At 43.3% G+C, this 22,286-nt stretch overlaps 1 protein-coding gene across 3 annotated transcripts in view; it reads left to right on the top strand.

Moving 5' to 3' along the window:
• The window catches only part of ATRN (attractin), a 128,514-nt gene that overhangs the window by 61,728 nt on the left and 44,500 nt on the right, over positions 1 to 22,286 (top strand). The window contains exons 16-25 of one of the 3 annotated variants that reach the window (XM_057385318.1): positions 155 to 371; positions 1,547 to 1,732; positions 3,006 to 3,239; positions 3,889 to 4,026; positions 9,968 to 10,061; positions 11,369 to 11,421; positions 12,989 to 13,083; positions 13,966 to 14,044; positions 14,442 to 14,599; positions 21,710 to 21,891. In XM_057385318.1, coding sequence (XP_057241301.1) covers positions 155 to 371; positions 1,547 to 1,732; positions 3,006 to 3,239; positions 3,889 to 4,026; positions 9,968 to 10,061; positions 11,369 to 11,421; positions 12,989 to 13,083; positions 13,966 to 14,044; positions 14,442 to 14,599; positions 21,710 to 21,751 — 1,296 coding nt within the window. In that variant the 3' untranslated portion in view covers positions 21,752 to 21,891. Of the gene's footprint in view, positions 1 to 154; positions 372 to 1,546; positions 1,733 to 3,005; positions 3,240 to 3,888; positions 4,027 to 9,967; positions 10,062 to 11,368; positions 11,422 to 12,988; positions 13,084 to 13,965; positions 14,045 to 14,441; positions 14,600 to 21,709; positions 21,892 to 22,286 lie in introns of those variants that run through there. The other 2 variants (XM_057385315.1, XM_057385316.1) reach the window with 2 other exon arrangements.

The raw sequence follows: 22,286 nt of genomic DNA, 5'->3' as shown, positions 1-22,286 counted from the left end.
CCTACAGAGTTCTTCGAAAAGTGAGCCTTAAGAGACTGTGAGCCTCTTTTAATGAATATTGGTATAGAATGCTTGTAAGGTGGAAACTGTAACCTCAGCTAGTGCTTGTAGCCTGCAACACTAATTTAGATTTGACCTGCTCCTTTATTTCTAGCCCAAAACGCTGACTCCATGGGTTGGACTGAGGAAAATCAATGTGTCGTATTGGTGCTGGGAAGACATGTCCCCCTTCACCAACACCCTCGTCCAGTGGCTTCCCAATGAACCAAGTGATGCTGGATTTTGTGGATATTTAGCTGAGCCCTCCCAACAGGGATTGAAGGCAGCAACATGTATCAACGAGGTCAATGGCAGTGTCTGTGAAAGACCAGGTAACAACACCTGTCTGGTTGATGTATTTCTCCTAGAGAGTAAAGAGAATGCAGTTTATTACATTTCACACCAGCTGCATCATGACTTTGCCAAAGAAGAGTAATTCCGAATCAGTGTCTTGCGTACCTATTTCATGCAAGAATTGGAAATTTTAAAAATAGCTCAACATTTATGCCATTAACTGTAAAATATTTGAAGTATATAATTTTAATTATTTTTCTCTCAATTGCATACCTACTTGTGACATTTAGGTTAATTATGGTATGGAGCAATCTCCTGTTAAAAAAAAAAAAAGTAACTTTCCAATTGAATTCCCCTTTTTCTACTCCCCTGCTCTGTAGCCAGAGGAGGATTTTATCAAACTTTGAAATTAATTGGCCAGGACACTTTGGAGATATGAGAACTATGAAAAAAAGAAGCTATTTGCTTTTGGGAAAAGTGTTCTAGCTTTGTTGAAACTGCATATCTTTTCAGATGGCTTGGTCTGTTAATTCTCCATTAGAAGCAGATTATTTCTGCATACCAACTAGTGCCTCTTTAAGTGTTAGGAAAGCTGGTTGATTAAATAAAATTTTAAGCACACTACACCAGTTGAAATCATTCTTTGTGGATGTGCTGGATGCAAATCCTGAGTGTAGAACCTAGAATCCAAATTCCGTATGTTTTCATTCGCAGCACTTGAGTTTATGGTTTAACTTAGTTTTTATGGTCTGAGAACAGTCCCTTGAAGCTGATGATAAAGCATTGGCTCACACTACAAACTGCTGAGCTAGTTCTGCTTTCAGGGATTGTTTGATTCTGGAACTTATCAAATCATTTAAAACACATCCCTGTGTGCTCACGTAAAACACGGGGGCTCTTCCCTACGCTTTGCTGGGGAGGGTAAGTAAGGAATACATCAGCAGAGCTGCGGAGGAATACTCACACATGCTCTATTTGAAATCAATCAGAGATGTGTGAGTATTCCACACAATACCCACACTCATAACACCGTTTCCCAGAGCCGCCGGGGCTGCCCCATGCCTGGCAGAGCCCAAGGCCAGGTCGGACCTGGGACGGTGGGAGGCGTCCCTGCCCACGGCCAGGGGTGCGATGAGATGAGCTGGGTGCTCCTTCCAGCACGAGCCATTGCGTGGTGTTTCTCCGAGAGAGCTGACTGCCGTCTCCCCCGCAGCCAACCACAGCGCCAAGCAGTGCCGCACGCCCTGCGCGCTGCGCGCCGCCTGCGGGGACTGCACCAGCGGCAGCTCCGAGTGCATGTGGTGCAGCAACATGAAGCAGTGCGTGGACTCCAACGCCTACGTGGCCTCCTTCCCCTACGGCCAGTGCATGGAGTGGTACACCATGAGCAGCTGTCCGCGTGAGTCATCGCTCCGCCTCGCTCCCGGGGCTGCCGGCCCGCTTGTGYTTTGTGCTGAAAATCAGCAAGGCCCGTGTGGGTTTGCTGCAAATCCCCTGGATGAAAGGAACGAGGCCAGGCTGGATGGGGTTTGGAGGAACTGGCCTGGTAGAAAGATCCCGGCATGGGCTGGAATGACACACAGACTCTAAGGTCCTTTCCAACCCAAACCGTTCCGGGATTGGCTGATTAGGAAGTATTGGCTGCTTACAGACTATAGTAGGAATTTCAAACTCTTTTTAAATGAATGATTTACTTTTTTGGCTCCTTTTAGGTAGATCTGAGCAAACTGCAAAAGCATCACAGCCCTTTGAAATACTGTTTTCTTTTCAAACTGGGGTAAAAGAGCCTAAAAACTTCAAAGAAGTGAAGATGTAGATATTTTATTTACATTGAATTCTTTAGGAGCTGAGCTTGATCAGGGGCATCAAAAGTAGCTCAAAGTGTTGCAAAATGAGAGATGAAGAAAATAAATTTGAGGAACATGAGAGTGTGAACTTCCCATATTGCCAGAGGTCAAAAGTTGGAGGAAGCATCAGGCAGGAGATGAGTAAGCTAAGCTAATGGAAAACAGTGTTTTTCTACTACTTTTTTTTTTTCTTTTTAAAGGCAAATATTGTCATTTTAAACATGAAAATAAATGGTCTGCACATCTTGCAACACCAAGAATCCAGAAAATATTTTTCAAGATTGTCTGAGGAAAGGAATGGAAAAGGTTTTCTATATGTAAAGAGTTTGTCACCCCTGAAATCCAATCCTATTAGAGAAAGGAGGGGCTAAAGGGTGAATTTTTATTCTCCTATTTGTATTCTGTGCTTTTTGATTCAGAGAAATACTTGAAATAATATCATGTGATACTGAAGTATGTGGTAGGAAGTGGCTGAAAATGACTAAACCAGCTGATTTTTAGCCTTTGATCATCTGATCTATTTTAAATCAGTCAGAGATGTTTTGTAGAGGGAGCATTAACCTTTGGTGTTAGAAGGTGCTGTGTAGTGGTTCAAAAAACCTCTGTGTGTGTGTTGTGCTGATTTGTAACTCATTGATTAATGGAACCTTTGTTAATAGTTACCTTCTGTTCTGGAATAGATAGGCTGATGGGAATGAATATGTTACTGTGAGTATGAAAATAAATATTTCTAGATTTGATCAATATTTTGGTGAGATAAAAAGACAAGGTTTTCTGGTTTTTTTTGAAACACAATCTCATATTTTGATTTGTTTTTTTTTATAGCTGAGAACTGCTCAGGCTACTGCACATGTGCTCAGTGCTTGGAGCAGCCTGGCTGTGGATGGTGCACAGAACCCAGCAACACCGGCAAGGGCAAGTGCATGGAAGGCTCCTACCGGGGTCCTGTCAAGATGCCCACCCCGTCCACACCAGGGAAACATAGCTTGGAGCCYGTCCTTAATGTCACTATGTGTCCTGTGGAGAACAACCATAACTGGTCCTTTATTCAGTGTCCAGGTAAATGAGCAGCATTTAATTGTCCGACATTTGGAATAAATGCAAGGGGAGAGAGTTTTAAAAGCTATGGTGATGTCTGTGTTCCCTCCTGTTAATGAAGAGAGGAGAAGAGCTTGGAACATAACTAGGAATTACACTCTTGGTGATTATAGGATCTGTGCAGCTGAGTTGCACAGACTTGCTGCATGAAGATGTTATTTATTACTTGAGAGAAATTTTTCCTTTCCCTACAAAGCTTTACTGAGATTTCAACTTTTATTTGTTTATTCATTTTAAGGCTGTTGGAAACAAAGACAGATCTTTGTTTGAAGGTTGTTTAAAGTATTAATAATGCTTAGGATGATTTTTAGCAAATGTTTTTGACATAAAACCATCACTCCCCTCCCTTTTGCTTGAAAATCCAACTCACCAGCAGCTTCCAGTCCAATGTGCACATAATGTTTTGCAGTTCAGTTTTCTGTGTGTTGCTTTACATTTCAGTTTTTAATGTACGTTTGTCTTTGGGTTCACGTATTGCTAGCAAGAGACAAGAACCTCTTGGGAAGGTGCATGAAATGGTTTCATTTATGYTCTGCACCACACAGACTCCTCAGAGTCTCTGCGAACTATATTTGAGCACCAATACTCAGAATTTTCCCATTTTCTTCAGCCTGTCAGTGTAATGGGCACAGCAAGTGTGTAAACGAGAGCATTTGTGAGAAGTGTGAAAACCTGACGACGGGCAAGCACTGTGAGACGTGTATCTCGGGCTACTACGGGGATCCCACCAACGGGGGCACGTGCCAGCGTAAGTGCTGCCTTAGAGCTTCCTGCACTGAGCTCTTTCATGTTTTTCACTCTTTGCTCATTCCTCTGCTATCTTAACACAAATTATATCCTGATAATTCATGTTTTCTTTACTACAGGCAAGGCTCAATTCTTGTTTCTTCTAATCAAAGGCACTCAAACTGCTTAGTGAAATTACTTTCATTGCCCATAAAAATGATTTTATACCCTCCTTTGTAGACTTGAAATGACCACAGTGAAAAATATCTGTGTTTTAGTGTTTGATGATCCTGTTTTTAAAAGGAACAGTGTTGATCCAAATGTCTTGAACAAATTTCTGCTTATCTCATTTTCACCTTCCATTCTATTTGGTTAATGTGTTGTGTGTTTATAGTTAAAATTGTCTGCCTCACAAAGGTTTGCCATGTTTCTTTGAGGACTTGGCTGGATTTCAGTTGAGGATTAGGAGAACCCTGTTAAAATTGCGTTTCAGTTTATAAAGTGATCTGGGACTCTGGCACAAAGAACTGTTTTTAGCTGTGCAAGATCCAGTTAACAAACTGGAGAAAAGTCTTCCTTGAAAGACCACTGCATTTACTATTGAAAAATATACATGGAAGATTTGGAGTTTTGACCTGCAACTTGTGACAGTRTTTTAAACTTCTGTGAATTTTTCAGTGTTGTGGCATGGAGAGACCAATTGTAAACCAGAATCCAGCTGTGAGAGGTGCAGATGTGCAGATGTAAGGGAAGGTGATTCTTGCTCCTAAGAGATTTAATTATAGAATAATGGAATTGTTTAGGTTGGAAAGGACCTTAAAACTCATCCAATTCCAAACCCCCTGCCATGGGCAGGGACAGCTCCCACTGTCCCGGGGCACTCCCAGCCCCAATGTCCAGCCTGACCTTGGGCACTGCTGGGGATCCAGGGGAAGCCACAGCTTCTCTGGGCACCCTGTGCCAGGGCTTTACACCCTACAGGGAACAATCCTGCCCAATATCCCATCCATCCCTGCCCTGGCCCCTCGTCCTGTCCCTGCAGCCCTTGGCCCCAGTCCCTCTCCAGCTCTCCTGGAGCCCCAAAAGCGGCCCCAAAAGGGGCTCTGAGCTCTCCCTGTGTCCTTCCCTTCYCCAGGGGAACATTCCCAGCTCTCCCAGCCTGGCTCCAGAGCAGAGGGGCTCCAGCCCTGCAGCAGCTCCGGGCCCCTCTGGGCTCTCTCAGCAGCTCCAGCTCCTTCTGCTGTTGGGATTTGGGATCTGGGGCAGCTCTGCAGTGGGGGCTCACCTGAGCACAGGGGCACAGGGGCAGAGTCCCCCCTCCCCTGCTGCCCACACTGGGGAATCAGCCCAGGGCATGGGAGGTGTTCTGGGCTGGGGCAGGTCCAGCTCTCAGCCACCAGAGCCGCCAGGTCCTTCTCCCCAGCGCTGCTCTCCAGCCATTCCCCACCCACCCCGTGTTTGTGCTCTGCCTTGCTCCARCCCAGGTGCAGGATCTTGCCCTTGGCCTTGCTGAACTTCGTGGGGTTCATACTATATCTGCAGCCTGTCCAGGTCCCTCTGGATGCCATCCAGGTACTGTTGGATGCAGTCCCAGTCCCTCTGGACACGCTCCCTTCCCTCCAGCCTGCTGACCTCTCCAGGCAGTTTGTTGTCACCAGCTAACTTGCTTGAGATGCCTCAATCCCACTGCCCCTGTCACCAACAGAGATGTTAAACAGCACTGGCCCTGATGGATTATGTTAATGGAGTATAATGAGGTGGAATGAGACAATTAGATACAGTGATGGAAAAGATAGAATAAAAATAACATTGCTCAGTTTCAGTACTTCAGTGAAATGAATGTGGGTGGTTTGCAGCCATCCTGGAATAATGAAGTGGAGGTGATTAATGCACGGACATTGCAGACTTTTTGTTGCTTCTTCCAAGTGTGGAGACAAYCCAGTAAAAAATACTTCAATATTCGTTTAGTATGTCTGTGGGAGGGAGGGCTGACCTTTTGGATGAAGTTGAGAGTCAGTAACTGGAGCATGGAGTTCTATTTCCTCAAGGAGGAGGAAGGTGCTGATGGCTGAGGCTATGAAGAACTTCCCAGTGGACAGATTTGAGGAAGGGTGTGAAAAACTCACAGGGATACAGCTGCCTCCATTAGAGAAAAGGGATATGGAATTCCAGCAGGTAGCACAGCAACACTGGTACAAGGGGGAAGGTGCATCCCTGACACTTGATTTCACAACTTTATCTGCCAGGTTAAATACCGCTGATACTCATAAACTCATTTGGGTGAAGATACTGAAATGTGGCAATGAATAAATTGAGGCTGAATTGCCTGAGAAAATACAGAATTCTGCTCTGAGCTTTCAGGTTTAATCATTGGATCACAACGTGCCTGTTGGTAGGTGTCACTTTTCTGTGCATGTGGAAATGGAGAGTAGGTTCCTTTGGACTCCTGTGCATAAGGAGTGTTCCAAAATAGTTTGTTGTTGCAATGATGAATGACAGACTGAAATCATCCAGATGCCTGAAGAAGAAATGAGAAAATGTCTTGAGAGATTGTGGAACAGTGTTCATTCCTTATCTGATGGAACAAGTAGCTCATGTCAGAAGTGCTTTGCTCTCAAGTGCTTTGGGCCCAGGTTTTTAATTTGCTGTGATTTAACACTATTTATTGGGTAGGGGAAAGAATGAGGGAAGCAGGAGCCTGGGCAGAAAGACTGTGGTGGACTGGGAGAGGGAAAGCAAGAACAATCATCCTATCTGATGCAGCCAGGCTGCCTATGGGTCATTTTTGCTCAGAGAAAACCTTTCCAGAGGGGAATTCTTCAGATAAGGATTGGCTAATGGGCAGCAGAGCCAGTTGCTGTTTTTTCCCTTCTCTGAGCCATGGTCCCTCCATCCTTTCCCATTAATAATGTGCTGATTTCACTCTTTTTGTGCATTGTGAGAAATACTTCGTGCTGCTTTTTTTTTTAGAGCCCATGGTCACAGCCATGCTGGAGACTGTTTTTCTACATCTGAGACACGAACATCTGTGTGTTTGCACACTTACTGCCTAGTGTGAGTCATGGGATCATGGAGTGGTTTGGGTTGGAAAAGTTCCAATATCCCACCCCATCCCAGCCTCTCCATGTTCAGGGACCCCTCCCACTGTCCCCAATGTCCAGCCTGGTGGGCACTGCCAGGGATCCACAGCTGCTCTGGGCACCCTGAACCAGGGCCTCCCCACCCTCACAAGAAAGAATTTCTTCCCCATATCCCATCTAATCATGCCCTTTTTTATTTCAGTCCCTTCGCTCCTACATATCCCTGTAAAAAAGTCCCAACAYAAGGTTATATGACTTGTTATGAAAATATTTTGTCAAATTGTAGTTATTTTCCCAAAAAAATTGTTTATATCGCATCGTAAGCCCTGGTGTTGGCAGAACTAGGCAGATAATACCTAAATGGCAGGTAAATTGCTCCTCAGAGGTTGTTTTTACAAAGTGTCCACGTACAGGAGTGTTAATCAGGAAGGGCAGGAAATGTAGCACATCAAATGTAAAAATAGCTGCAAGGTGCTTTCTGTGCATTCAGGATTTTTCTGAATTTTTCTGATTAAAGTTTCCCATGAAAATATGCTAGAGGGAGATAAGGAAGTTATTTGCAAGTGAAGGGAAGGGGCTGTTATGCCTGAAATCAGATTGCAGCTGTGGCAGCACTTTTTAACACATCCATGCAGCCTTTGCTGGTGTCCCATGAGTGCTGTGCCATGGGCGTGCCTGTTTCCCCCTCGCAGGCTCGTGGGGGCCCTGCAGGGCAGCTGAAGCATGTGGATGGAAAAATAGTGTTGGACAGGTGGGTGATGGCGTTGCCGTTGGGAAGCTGGACCGTCACAAATGTGGAAAGAGGAGCAACGATCGCCGTGACCATCTCAGAATGAGTCCGTGACCTGTGGTTTGTGGAAAAGGTGGAAGGAGACTCACTGGAGAGTGGTTCATCATCAGACTGCTTCCACGATTTACAGTTGGAATGCTGTTTCAATTTGTTTTGCGTTTCTGTCATCTGAACTCTGGCAGGAAATTGTCATTTGTAGACTCCAGTGGAGTTGCTAGTACTTAGTTTGTTTCTAAAGGTTAAAGTTCTTYGAAAAGCCATGAGAAAATGTTTTTGGGGTTTTTTTGTGCATATTCCAGTTCTTTAATGAATGATCTTCAATTACAGGCTTGTAGGAAAGTGGGTAAATTAATTGATTCTGTTTTAAATAGAGATATTTGAGTGTTCAGCGTTCTTGATATGCATATGGCTGAAGAGCAGAGAGGGAAGAAGAATTAATGTTACTCTTCAAGATGCTGAAATCTGCCTCTAAACAACCTGAGGTTTAAAAGTCAGGAGAAATTTCATGTGTGTTCATATTGAATATTGATCCAACTTCACTTTGCTTCCCTTGTTCAAAGCGTAAGGAAAGAAGTAAAAGACATTCTCAATACGCTAACACCTGTTTTTCTTTAAGTGGCACTAATGAAAAGTGTGTTTCCTTCACAGAATACAATTATTTTGTTGAATTTTCATTCAGTCTCCTTGTTCCCACACTAGGCCTTTTTTCTTCTTATTGTGCTCTGTGTTGCTGCTAGGACACCACTCATCCACATTTGAGCAGCACAATTAAGTGTCCCTGATACAATATGGCTTCCATTACACGCCAACAGAAGGAAGATACCTAAAGGATTCCTAAAATAAGGCCTAAGGCTGGCACAGATACTCAGGGGGTGGGCTTCCTATCTAAGAATCTGCTGGTACAATGACTGGCAGGACTGCTTAATGAGAAGGAATCTGTCTTCGTAACAAGGAGGCTCTGGCCCTTAAAGGGGCTTCTTCCCAGCCAGCTCTGGGCCATTAACAAGGGATGTTCTCTTTGTGTACCTTTTCCCTTATTCTGTACACTCTGCTATGCACAGCTCCAGATGGATGCACCTTCATTGGCAGAACAACTCCTAAAAGGTACCTACATGCCAGGAGAAGCTGTTAAATCTGTTCTTCCAGTGATAGTGAACAAGATATCAAAGTCAGTTGGTTGTGTAGGTTTTGTTCTTATTTGTTGATTTGGTTTTGACGTTTTTTTGCATGTTCCTCCTCGACATCGGCATAGATGAAGGCCTCAAAGTGTGTCAATATGATAACTTAATTGAAATCAGGAGCATTTTGGTGAAAAAAATCTCCTGTATGTCCCCACCATGTTCCCTTGGGTTGGATCTTGAGCAGATTACGGTGTATGAGATGGTCTTTTCTGGGCATTCCCCAAACCCGAAGTAGTTCAGGGCCGTGCAGGTTCACTTCAGCCACAACTCAGTGGCATTCAGTGCAAAGTTATCCTAAGATATTTTGGGGAATGCATGCCAAACTAATTCCAGCATGGACATCATCATCTTAGCACCGGATGTTTTCTGCTGACGCTGTTGATGGTCGTTTCCTCAATCTGATGACATCACGGTTGACATAATTTTCTCAGTAGGACTGATGAGACATTATTTTTCCCAAGGCTTATTTATTTATTTCCAGAAAAAGCCCTTAAAGCCCCACTTTGTTTTATTTTCCAAACTGTTTTCTCAAGAGTTTTGAATTTGGCTGAAATGTGTTAGCAAGCCCAAAATGATTCCAAATATTGTCTTTCCTTCCCAGTTATGGTATCAGCCCTGCTGTCTAGCAACTGGAGAGGAAGTTAAATARATTTTTGAGGCTAAAAAGCACTATCTGATGGTGATTTCCTACAGAACAGCAGTGCTGGGTAGCCTGCGCTCACTCTGTTGTGACGTACGTTCCTATTTTTGTCTGCCTTCTGTAGCACAAAAAAAGCAAAGAGCACCAAACGGGTATTCATCTGCACATTAGTTGTTGATGTGTCTCAGTTTGGCAACTGAAGGACTTTATTGCTCTCAAATTGGTTTCTCTTCTTCATTCAACGTTGTGTCTTCTCCCCCTCTGCTCAACAGCTTGCAAGTGCAATGGCCACGCGTCCGTCTGCAACACAAACACAGGGAAATGCTTCTGCACAACCAAGGGAATCAAAGGAGACGAGTGTCAACTGTGAGCTCATTTCCCTTTGCTATTTCACATCAAAAAGTTGCGCACGTACCACTTTGGACCCCATTCCCCCTGTTTTCTGATGGCTGTGTTTATGAGGTCTCTGCTCATTTCTTCCTCCTGGCAGTTGACAGACTGCACTGGGGGTGCAGCAAGCCGTGTTTCCCCTGGGGAATATCATGAACAGAAAGATTTCCTGAAGAATTCCAATTTTGGAAACATTTCAACTCATGTCATGTCATGCAGAAGGGATGGGTGAAAAAATCCCCACCCCCTGAAACTATCTGCAGAATCACTGGGTGGTTTGTGTTGGAAGGGACCTCAAAGCTCATCCCATTGACCCCATCCATGTTCAGGGACCCCTCCCACTGGCCCAGGCTGCTCCAGCCCCAATGTCCAGCCTGGCCTGGGCACTGCCAGGGGCACCACAGCTGCTCTGGGCACCCTGTGCCAGGGCCTTACACCCTACAGGGAACAATTCCTGCCCAAAATCCCATCCATCCCTGCCCTCTGGCASTGGGATCCATTCCCTGGGTCCTGTCCCTGCAGCCCTTGGCCCCAGTCCCTCTCCAGCTCTCCTGGAGCCCCAAAAGCGGCCCCAAAAGGGGCTCTGAGCTCTCCCTGTGTCCTTCCCCAGGGGAACATTCCCAGCTCTCCCAGCCTGATCCAGAGCAGAGGGGCTCCAGCCCTCAGATCAGCTCTCTGCCCTCCTTTGGACTCACTCCACTTCGCTTTGTCCCTCAATAGTTTCTCTTTAATTGGCAGATCTTACTGTCTGTGCTTTCTGATGTTGTTCTGGGGGCGTGTAAATATATCCAAAAATGAGCCTTTGACATTCAAGCAGTTAATTGGAGCAGTTTCAGAACAACGAATTTGTTGGACGTTTCTCTGTAAAGTAACGGAAATGCTTTTAGTGTAATGTTGTTGGAAATAATTTAATTCCAAATAATTTCATTGCCAGGGTTATTTTTAAAGAGTTGCTCACATGAGTAAACATTTATAGAATAGAACTTGGAATAGCCATAAATGACTGAACTAATCCAGTTCTATGCATTGTGAAGACCTAATAAATACCTTCCAAGTGGATGCAAAGGTTAATATCCAGAATTTTATATTTCATTTTTACTGCATATGAGTTAGGCTTGCAGGGAACATAGAATTTCTTCATCAGCCCCGTATAGCTCAGACATTCATCTTTAATCATTTGCTGTTATCACCACAGATTGTCTTTTCTGATATTTAGTGGCTGGAAATAAATAGAACTGCAAAAAAAACCATCCATTTATTAAAAAAATATATATTCTTTTTAGGTGTGAAGTTGAAAACAGGTATCAGGGAAATCCACTTAAAGGAACGTGTTACTGTGAGTACCCCTGGGATTTTGTTTGAAGATAAAAAATGTGCTCCAAGTTTAAAGTAGCTTATTTAAAACTTGTTTTAGTTGCCTCAGCATGTGTTTAAAATATGGTGGATTAAGGGAAGGACTAAAAAATAGCTCTGAAAACCTTCACTTTTCTCAAATGCATTGTTTAAAGAGAATGAAAATGCTTTTCTTGATAAGGTCTGTGTGATGACTGGATTTCTTGGACAAAGTTTTCAATGTATTTCATGTGACTGAGATGAAATCTGGTCTGTTGGAGAACACTCTATATTCCTAATAGGTAAAAAACAAAGACTGTGTTTGGAATTTTTATTTATGCAAAATACTATTTATTTTGAAATCTGGTTCATTTTATAATGGATTTCAAAATTGCCACATTTCCTCTGAAATGAGCAGTTGGTTTCCCATGCAGTTCCAGGAGATCCTTTGCCAAGATTCAGATTACCTAATGGAAACTTCCCAGCTTCTGTTTACAAATATTAGCAATCAGAAGCCTGGCAGGCGTGGAGAGATGGAATCTTAAATGACATAAAGTCTCAAATAGTGGTTTTGTCCAGCACAGAAATGATCAACTGGCTGGTTTTGGCTAATTGTAATTCTGCTTCTGATGCCAAACAAGGGCATTGGTGGCTTCTCATGACAATCTCTATGTGGAAATGACCAAATTCTTTGCTGATATGACAGGGATGGTTATATGGGCGGAAAGTGGGGAAAGGCAAAGCTTTTCAGCTCTTACAGAAAGAACCTTGTGCTCTCCAGAGTCAGTCTTGCTTGGTTTCATTCTCTGAATATTTCTTTGTCCTTTGTTGTGGGTAGACGTCAGCAGCTTGTCTGGCTTGTGCTAGTCCAGCAAGGGGTCACCAGGAGACAATAAGAGAAAAATAGCACCTGGTGTATGAATTCCTATTTCTTACTGCTGCATGGCTTCAGGAGTATGTCCAAGTTGTAACAGTGTGCTTTAATAAAAGGATGCCGAGGTGGGTGAGTGCATTGCCCCACTGGCTGTCGATTTTACCCAGCCTGGGCTCACGGGAGCCTGGAAGGACACACRGACACGCCCAAGGCTGGTCCTGGAGCAGGATGGCAGCTGGGTTCATCAACAAGCAGCTCCCAGGAAATTCTCCCAGGAAATCCACTGATGTACAGAAAATTATAATGGAGTCGTACAATGTAAACATTGTCCTCTTCCAAGTGGGAATTGCTATTGAATTTTTCTGCTAATCCTTTATATGGTAGAGGTATTGCAGGCTGGGCAAGAAGTTCTTTTGTCATGCTTTTTACAGTCTGTAGGTTGGAATATAGATTAAGATCAGGGCTGGAGGCTGTTGCCTGGCAAGTATAAGTCACCTCTCTTACCCCTCTGGGCTCAGCTCCTGGGATTTTTTGTTCCTTGTGTGCAATCGTATGTAGTTTGGAGCAATGTGTAGCAGTGCCGTGACAGCGTCATGTCCTAGTTGTCCAAGAAACCCTTCAGTGACATTGTGGCTTCCTTTACGGAAGTTATTTTGTTCCAGGAGATGGGATAATTGTCTCCTTGCATTTCTTACAGATACTCTTCTCATTGACTATCAGTTCACCTTCAGCCTTTCCCAGGAGGACGATCGCTATTACACAGCAATCAACTTCGTAGCAACACCCGAAGAGGTAAATCTTTTACTTTCCTTTTCAACTTTGTCTTCTCTAGTCCCTGGAGGTGATGAATTGTTACAGTTCTGTGTGTCTCCAGGTGTACTCTTGTGACAGGGATGGTATGTCCAGCTCCATGGAGCAACCAGAGCTTATTGACCTTGGCTTGGCTCTGCAGTCCCAAAATTCATAAAGAACCACAGTTGATTCTTTCCAGTTGTTTGAACAACTTCTGGGCCATTCCATTTCTTCTTAAATCACAGAACAGTTTGGGTTGGAAGAGACCTTAAAGCTCCTCTCATTCCTGCCATGGCAGGGACACTTCCACTATCCCAGGTTACTCCCAGCCCCATCCAGCCTGGCCTGGGATGCTCTGGGGCATTCAGGTGCAGCCCCAGCTGCTCTGAGCAACCTGTGCCATGGCCTCCCCCCCTCACAGGGACAATTTTTTCCCATCCATCCATCCATCCATCCATCCATCCCTGCCCTCTGGCAGTGGGAAGCCATTCCCTGTGTCCTGGCACTCCAGGCCCTTGTCCAAAGCCTTCTCCAGCTCTCTTGGGACCCCTTTAGGCACTTCTCTTCTGCAGGCTGAGCCATCCCATTTCTTTCAGCCTCTCCAGAGCAGAGATGTTTTGCTTGTTTTCTCCCCATATCTTGTGTCTCATTTCTTCCTATGATATTCTATGCACATGACTTTTAAAATTCTTTATTATGTTTTCCTTGGGGAGGAGAGTACTTCTTTCAGAAAATATATTATATAGCTCTTAGGTTGATGTATTTTCTTTATGTAAGTAAAAAAATTCAAGATAATTTTTTGTAGCAAGGATTTCATAGGAAACAGTTCAGTGAAATTGCTTATCCTGAAAATGGAGTTTCTTTTTTGTTTTCTTTCTTTAGCAAAACAGGGACCTGGACATGTTCATCAATGCATCTAAAAACTTCAACCTCAACATTACTTGGTCCACAAGTTTTACAGGTAAATTGAGGATGATCTAAGTAACTTTGAAGTTTCTTTCATTTATCAATTCCTGACAAATACAAATTTAATTAGGAAAAATATGGTGGGGATTTAGCCAATCTACTTTTTGCATAGCGTTCTTAAAATGTCAGCCTGAAGGGGGAGGTAAAATGTTAAAAAAAAAAACCCCTATGTTTTCAACTTCAGTAGTGTATTTTGTAAACATTAGAAGTGCTAATTTGATTTTTAACAATGCACTATCTTGGCACACAGGGATTTTGATAATGCCGTGTAGCTTAAAATAGTTGGTTTTGAATGGTTATTTTTTTAACATGAGAATTTAGGATGGTTTGCCCTTTTGTTTCTTATCTTAAATACACATTGAAACATCTTTTCTTGCTGCTCTTTACAACAGCTGGCACACAGGCTGGGGAGGAAATTCCAGTTGTTTCCAGAACCAATATAAAAGAATACAAGGACAGTTTCTCCAATGAGAAATTTGATTTCCGCAACAACCCGAACATCACATTCTTTGTTTACGTCAGCAATTTCACCTGGCCTATAAAAATACAGGTAAGCATTGCCAATATATGTAAAATGATTTAAAGGTGCTTTTTTAAATTTCTGTCAAGCACTGTGGCAGCTTGCTGTGCTTGGGGTTGTCCAGGCTGAACCAGTCTTGGTGTAATCCACAGCAGACAGAGTGTGATGCTCTGGATCAGAGGAAGGAGGTGTGAGGTCACTTCTGATGTAGCCTCAGCCCTGTGCATCTGAAGATGTGCTGTGGAATAAAGCAAGACACTCACTCATTAACAGGGCCATGTTTGATGAGCTGTGTGACCTTAAATGTGTAGATACTGATGTTGTAGAAAAAGACTGATAAAACTAAAAATGAAGCCTAGAAAGAGCAGAGAGAGGAAATGCTTTGGTAGCTCTTTAATGTCTTATTCTCAAAAGGCGCAGCTCGAGGGTCACCCCCATTCTTCTGCTGCTGCCTAAGACTGGTGGTACAAGCAGCTCATTCTTTCCCCTCATTCAGAATGGTTGGTTGATGGGCAGTGCCTTGAGTGGTCCTGAAGCTGGTGCACGAGAGCAGTGGATGAAGCTTGGTGGTCATAAAATCGTCCAGAATCGCTCTGTGACTGTGATCACAGACACTCTGCAGCTGCTGGGGCAGCTCATGATTCACAGGAGCCTTGGCCACCTTCTTGTGGTGGGCTGGTCACGTATCAGTTCCCTGTGTGCTCAGCGTGATGGGGATGTTCTTTGAAGGACAAAATCCTTCCAGGTCGGGGACAGAGATCATGGAATTGTTTGGGTTGGAAGAGACCTTGAAGAGCATTTTGTTCCACCTGCTTCCATGGCACTGGCAGCTTTCACTGGCCCAGGCTGCTCCAAGCCCTGTCCAGCCTTGAACACTTACAGGGATGGGGCAGCCACGGATCTCAAATAAAGCTTGGCATATTTGAATTCTGCCTTATTTAAGAAACTTGATCAAATATGGGAACCCAAATTCTTCCATCTTCACTTTTGTTCATCCAATTGTTATGTGAAAGCTGACACTTCACATTAAATGCCCTTAGCATTTCAAATGTATTGGTCCCACAAGCTCAGGTTTTCAACAACAAAGTGCACAGAATAATACTGATCAAGAAAATGAGTTCCATCTGGAGAAATGGTCCTTAAGCTGTAGCAATATTTGTCAAGGTATTTCCTGAATTTTTAGAAAGGTCTTAGGAATACTTGTGAAATGTCTTCATCACCTTCTCCTAAAGACAGTGGGTTTTAATTATATAAGAAACTTTGTCTTGTTGATTGCAGACTGAAGATTTAATAGGCTGGCTTTGGGCTCTTTTTAATATCATTTACAGTTTTGGTAATCAGTTTGCAGATGGAGAGTTTTTACTTTATAAACTGGTAAAGTCTTAGTTTATTTTCAGGTCCTAATTTTTAGATATGGAGGAGTGGACAAGCTGCAATGTAAAAACTTTATGTCATTGGATATTCAAGTAGCAAGTCCTAAACCTCCTCATTTTCCTCTAAGTACTACTTGTCAGAGGGGAAGTAACACCTGTTTACAAAGGTGAGCACTTCTGCAATTATTTATTTAAATATTTGAGTTTCTCTTTTATCAAATTCATAATCACAGGAGTCAGGGAAAAAAAGCCAGTTTCTTATTTTACCTTACAGTTTTTTTTTTTTAATTGATACTTGATTTTCCATAATCAGTGCTGGACTGTACTTGCCCTGATTTATTTCTTTGCAGTTTATTGCTGCAGAACTGTGTGTTAAGACTTTGTAGGTATTTAGGAACAGTGCTGGGTGCTGTCCCTAAGGCTCTCCTGGGTTTACTCTGGTCTCTACCCAACCTGCATTTACAGTGAATTTCTCTTGCCTTTTCCTGTACCAGTGTCATCATTGAGCTTAAACATCCCCTCCATCTTCTTGTTTGGCACTTGAAACTCCTGCATTCCCGATGACCTGGAACAGGTCATATCCTCTCACAGTTTTAGTGTTTGTTTGCTGGCTTAAGCAAGGCAAACCCTCATCATTGCTTCTTGTGAAATAGGTTATTCAGGTTCAGTTGCCTTGTTTGTTTTCCCTCTGTGCTTCTGTGTATTTGTCTCGCTTGTACGGTTTTGGTCATGGAGATCAGGTGTCAGTATTGCTTTGTGCAGAGATATCTCTGAGTTGTCATGAAATCACAAAATGGTTTGGGTTGGAAGGGATCTCAAAGCTCATCTTGTTCCACCCCCGGCCATGGGGACAGCCTGCAGAGACCCCTCCCAGTGTCCCCAATGTCCAGCCTGGCCTGGGACATTCCCAGGGATCCGGGGCAATCTGGCAATTCCAGCCCAGCCCCTCGCCACCCTCCCAGGCAGGAATTCCTTGCCAAGATCCCAGCCCAAGCTCCCCTTTCCCAGTGGGATCCATTCCCTGGGTCCTGTCCCTGCAGCCCTTGGCCCCAGTCCTTCTCCAGCTCTCCTGGAGCCACAAAAGCGGCCCCAAAAGGGGCTCTGAGCTCTCCCTGTGTCCTTCCCTTCTCCAGGGGAACATTCCCAGCTCTCCAGTCTGGCTCCAGAGGAGAAATCCCGATGCCACAGCTCTGTATAAATCTGCTCTGTACAGATCTGTTGCACCTGCCATCCCCAGGAAGGAGATGTCAGCCCTTAGCTGATTGATGTGCGTTTTAATGAACCTTCATCCTTTGGGTCTCCCCCTCTGCCTTGTGTTGCTTTTCTTAAATTCCCGTTGCCAGGATGATTGCATGCAACTTTGGATGGAAAATGCTCATTTTAGTGCTCCAGGGAAGAGCTGTAGTGCTGCATTAAGTGAGATTTCTGATGGATGTGGGAGTTCAGTTGTACTCCCAGTAAATCTTTCAGAACTGGCACTTTCTTGGAATCAAGTGCCTTGTTTCTAAGACCTGTGACTACTAATTTTTTAAGACCTTCTATCCTGAATTGTTCTAAGGGAATAGGCAAAGCTCTATTGTTTCACAGGCATCAGAAAACTTCTCTGCCTCTCCCTGCAGCTCAAGAGTTTGTCACAGAGTTGTTATAGCTCCTGGTTGCCTCCTTTGACCTGGGAAACAGTTCCCACTGGTTTCCCATGATACACTGAAAATGTCTGTAGGGATGTACGTGAGCAAATTCCTTTCACATCTCTTTGGCTTAGAGGAGCTGGCAATGATGTTGGAAATGGGTTTTTTGCTTGGCCAGGAGGTATTTCCTGTCTTTGTATGTCGGTGAAGTTCAGCTGGTGTCAGCTGCATTTCAGAACCAAGGTGGATTTTACACCAGACTGCAGTTCTGCTGAGGAATGGGTCTTGTTTTTTCTTAAGCTGAATGTGGCTATTTAAGTTAGGAAATATTAGCCAGTATTTTACAACCTGCCAGGACCTACATTCCTGAGAAGAGTCCACAATCCTCAGAGCTCTTGCTCTGATCTTTATCATTTATTTCAATGTTTCATTGCTCTTGTGTCATGCAGTAGGCAAATATTGAAACCTTCAGAAATTCTCATTTTTCAAAGTAAAGCCTCTTCATTAAAGCAGTTTTGATTTGAAATTCCTCTTCTAATGCTCTCCCCCATCACATTGCTAGTTTTATTGGCAACATTACCCCCAAAACAGGTGGTCTGCATTAGCAAGAATCTTATCACTTTCAATTAAGCTTTCATTTTACTTGCCATTCTTGTTTAATGTAGTTCAGGAAGCAGTTGTTTTCTTCCAAAGCTAAATGATGGAGGACACTTTGCTACAGCCAAGGAAAGCTTTGGGGTACCCTTAGCTCCTGCCAGGTGAGGAAGAGCCCAAAACAGAGCTGGAAGAACAGCAGATCCCACACATTCCTTTTATTTTAGGCTTTCAGGCTCTTTTGGATGGCATGAATATTGCCAACAGTGCTGCTCTCTGCATTTCCCTGTTTGAGGTTTACAGCCTGACTAAAAGCCTTCAATAATACATGGAAAAAGATGGAACGAAGGAACCATGTGCAGGTAAAAAGCAGGGTCTGAACTGTCTATAATTCCCTGATTCCTCTCTGGTGGAATTAGGTATGATACAGGGCCAGGGCATAAATAACCCCTGATGTCTGTACATGGCCCATGGAGGTTTCCAGCCTTTCTCTAAATTAGGGTCATTCTCAAATCAGAAACCACAGGTTCACTGAATGAGAGCTCTCAGTGAGGGTAAAGAAGAAGTGTCTTTGTTGTTGGCCAAGGAGAATAAAATACATTCAGATAGATGGTGATTGCTTTGATAAAATAATTATGTAGGCTTGAAATCGCAGTGAGGTTGCTGATCTGGACAGCTTTCCTGCCAGGTCCTCATGTGCCTCATGCATCTTTAATGAGGAAGAAATGTAGGTGCAGAGATAAAATTATCCTCGAGTCGCTGGGACCCTTTATTCCAAAAATGTTCTTTTTTTCTGTTGCTTCTGAAACCATCAGAATGCCAAAGTTGTTTGCTAACGATGTCCCTTGCCTTTCTTTAGCTCTAACTGCAGGTGCTTTTGATCCTCTCTCCCCACATCTCTCTCACTGTGTGAGAGCTTTGCTTGGAACCCAACAATGAAGCGTTAATCAGTTTGTTAATCTGATGGAATTTGCTGCTGAATGTAATTACTTTTGGAGACATGCAATTACATGCTCATTTTTCAGAACAGGCAAACTGACATCTTCTACTGTGGGGTGGAATGATTTAAAACAGAACAGCTCAATGGTCCTTTAAAACATGAAACAGCTGCTTGTGCTTTATCTGCTCCTGCCTCCTTATTTTCAGCATCAAGTGATGATATTTTTCTCCTTTTAGAAGTTGTTCCCTTTTGGATTAAGTAATATTTTTGTTAGCACCTTCTTAAATCCTTCAAAGGGAGGGTTTCTTTCAAAGGCAGTTAACCCTTGGCAGGATGTGGTGCCTCTTCAGTCCTTTTTACAGGCAGTCGTAGCTTCAGCAGCCCTGCAGCGTGTTCATGCCAAACTTTTCCCAGGTGGTGTGTCAGGGGGGATTTTATCAGAGATTCATGGAATTGTTTGGGTTGGAAGGGAGAAGAAGGAACACCTCATTCCATCCCCTGCCATGGCAGGGACCCCTCCCACTGTCCAGGGTGGATCCTGCCCCAATGTCCAGCCTGGCCTGGGCACTGCCAGGGACCCACAGCTGCTCTGGGCACCCTGTGCCAGGGCCCTACACCCCACAGGGAACAATTCCTGCCCAATTTCCATCCATCCCTGCCCAATTTCCATCCATCCCTGCCCTCTGGCCCTGGGAGCCATTCCCTGGGTCCTGGCAATCCAGACTCTTGACTCTCCAGCTCTCCTGCAGGTCCTTTAGGCACTGGAAGGAGCAACCGTTAAAATCTTGGGATTTTACACCTACAATTGGGTATTTCTTGAGATGAACTGTAGTGCATATCTTCATGCAGCACTGGATGTCTTTTTGTATGCCTGTTGCAAAACTTTAGCTGCATAAATGAGAAAAGTTATAGGAGAACAGAGAGCAGCAGCCTGCAATTCGGATTTCATAACACCAGGAGAAGTTCTTAGGTTGTGCTTTTTGAGATCTGACACTAACATATGGATTGATTGTCTTAATTTTAAGGAGGGTGATTTTTTTTCTTTTAAAGTGCAGGTCTGGAAAACACAATATATAACAAATTGCAGAATTAATTTTCTATGGAAGCAAAGTCCAAATTAGGCATTAATTTCTCCTGGGTGAGGTCAGTGCTGGTTGCTTAAATTTGCTGTATTTCTGTGATGAATAACTCTTGAAAAAACACCATAACCCACCACAGAATGTTAATATAGACCCCAAATTCAAATGTATTTCAGAAAACAGGTGCTGTGAGCCATTGCTGGGGAGCTTTTGGAGCCACCAAAAGGGCGAGATGCTTTTCTTTATACAAAAGCTTAGAGTCAAAGAGTGAGCAGAGTTAATGAAGAAAAGTGTGTTGGAAGTACAACAGAAGAAGCCACACACTGAAATGCAGCAGTGGGTTCAGCCTGGCTAAACCACGGGGCAAAGTAAACCCAGAACTAAGAGAGGGGGACAAACCCAAAAGCTTGTGGCTTGTTTAGCTCCCAGACATGGAGCCAGAGACACCAGCACTCCACTAGCAGCTCTCAGCTGGCTCTGCGGGGCTGCTTTTGGGAAAAAAAAAACATTCCTGGAATGTCCTGAAAATTTATTTTTCTTTCACTTAGCTTCCTGTCTTTGTATTATTAAGATTTTGACTTTTTTATACTGTACTGGCAAATGTTGCTCACAGCAATGTTGGCAAGCAAGAGCTGGGTCAGGGTAGAGTAGTACTGTCACACTCCTGTATAGGAATAAATTTCTGGGATGATTGAGGATTTCACAGGGTTGGTTTTTTTTTTTTTTTCCCAAATTGGTTCTCTCTTAGTTTTTTTTTTGAGTTATAAGTGTATAGCTATTTGTTTGAACAGTCTGTTTTGTATGCAAAATAAGCATCATCTATCCTCCCACACCTGGACCCAAAGTATCAATAAATTCCATGGATATTTTAACTGAGGATTGAAGTAAATCCGATCAATTGATTTGTCACTTCAGTATTTTGCATTTATTCTTCATGACAAAATGGTGAATTACATGTTCTAGAAATCCTGGAGTGACGGACAGTGACCACCTGGCCTTTTAAATGTAAGAGTTTATAGACAGGCTCTTCATTTCACCCTGCCCAGCACAGTTGTTTTTTCATGTTAAGATTTCTTGAACACCAAATCATAGCCAAGGCTCTCAAAAAAAAAACAACCTGTGATGAATAAAACAACCCAGTCCTATGATTCTGATTTCATGGCTCTTTACATAGCATCAGGATCAGTTTTAATTTGTTTAAAGTAAATTTTGGGGGTTTTAATTAGTGCGATTTCAGGTCGTGATGTGACACCCGGTTTGAGACAACATGTGGCTTCAGTGTTGTGTAAAAATGTGAGAATGTTGTCATTTGAAGGTTTTTAAATTTGGTTATTTATATATCTATTGTATTGGAACTACATAATCTTTAAGGTCCCTTCCGAACCAAACCATTTTATTATTCTATATATAATATGTATGAATATTTATACTTTTATTTTACTACTTAATTTTATTAAGGATAAAAAATCCTTAAAATTTCTGTAGAGATTCTCGCAGCTGGCATACTGTACAATTTTTTGCTACAGGTTGATGAACATGTTAAATTTCTCATCCGATATGACCCTTAGAATTCACGGCTTCCTCGGGGAAGGAGACAGCTTGTTTTCCACATTAATACCACTTCAACCCTGCACTCTGTCTTGCATTTATTCCCCTGTTTCGTCTGGTCAGAAATGATGCAAGACAGAAGGTTTTGCCTGTTTCCATCTGTCAGCTATTCTGAAGCCTAAAAAAATAAACTTGCAAGTATGTCTTTGGCTGTTTTATTCTTTTTATTCTGGATTCCCTTTTGTGTACTTACATCACCAGCTCTTCAGGAAAACAGCTCTTATTCCTTTTAAGCTCAGTAGACTGTAAAGCTAATTTTTACTGGACTTTGGGTCTGAGTGAGWGTTTGATCTGTTATGTGCTGATGTTTTAATTTTATCCAGGCTTTAACTCTACAGAAATAGTTGGGATGCTGCCGAACGTAACTGAGTCTGCACGCAGATGGTGTCAGAACTCTGCTCCACCCGAGGCCAGGGAACGGGATCCTTCCCACATGCAATGGGATCCGTCCCACATGCAATGGGATCCGTCCCAAATGCAATGGCATCCTTCCCA

Source organism: Malurus melanocephalus, unplaced genomic scaffold (genome assembly GCF_030028575.1).
Source record: "Malurus melanocephalus ecotype Western Australia unplaced genomic scaffold, MMel_1.1 scaffold_809, whole genome shotgun sequence".
In the NCBI taxonomy this organism is placed as follows: domain Eukaryota; kingdom Metazoa; phylum Chordata; class Aves; order Passeriformes; family Maluridae; genus Malurus; species Malurus melanocephalus.
The sequence above is the reverse complement of the archived record's forward strand: the minus strand, read 5'-3'. Positions and strand labels throughout refer to the sequence as shown.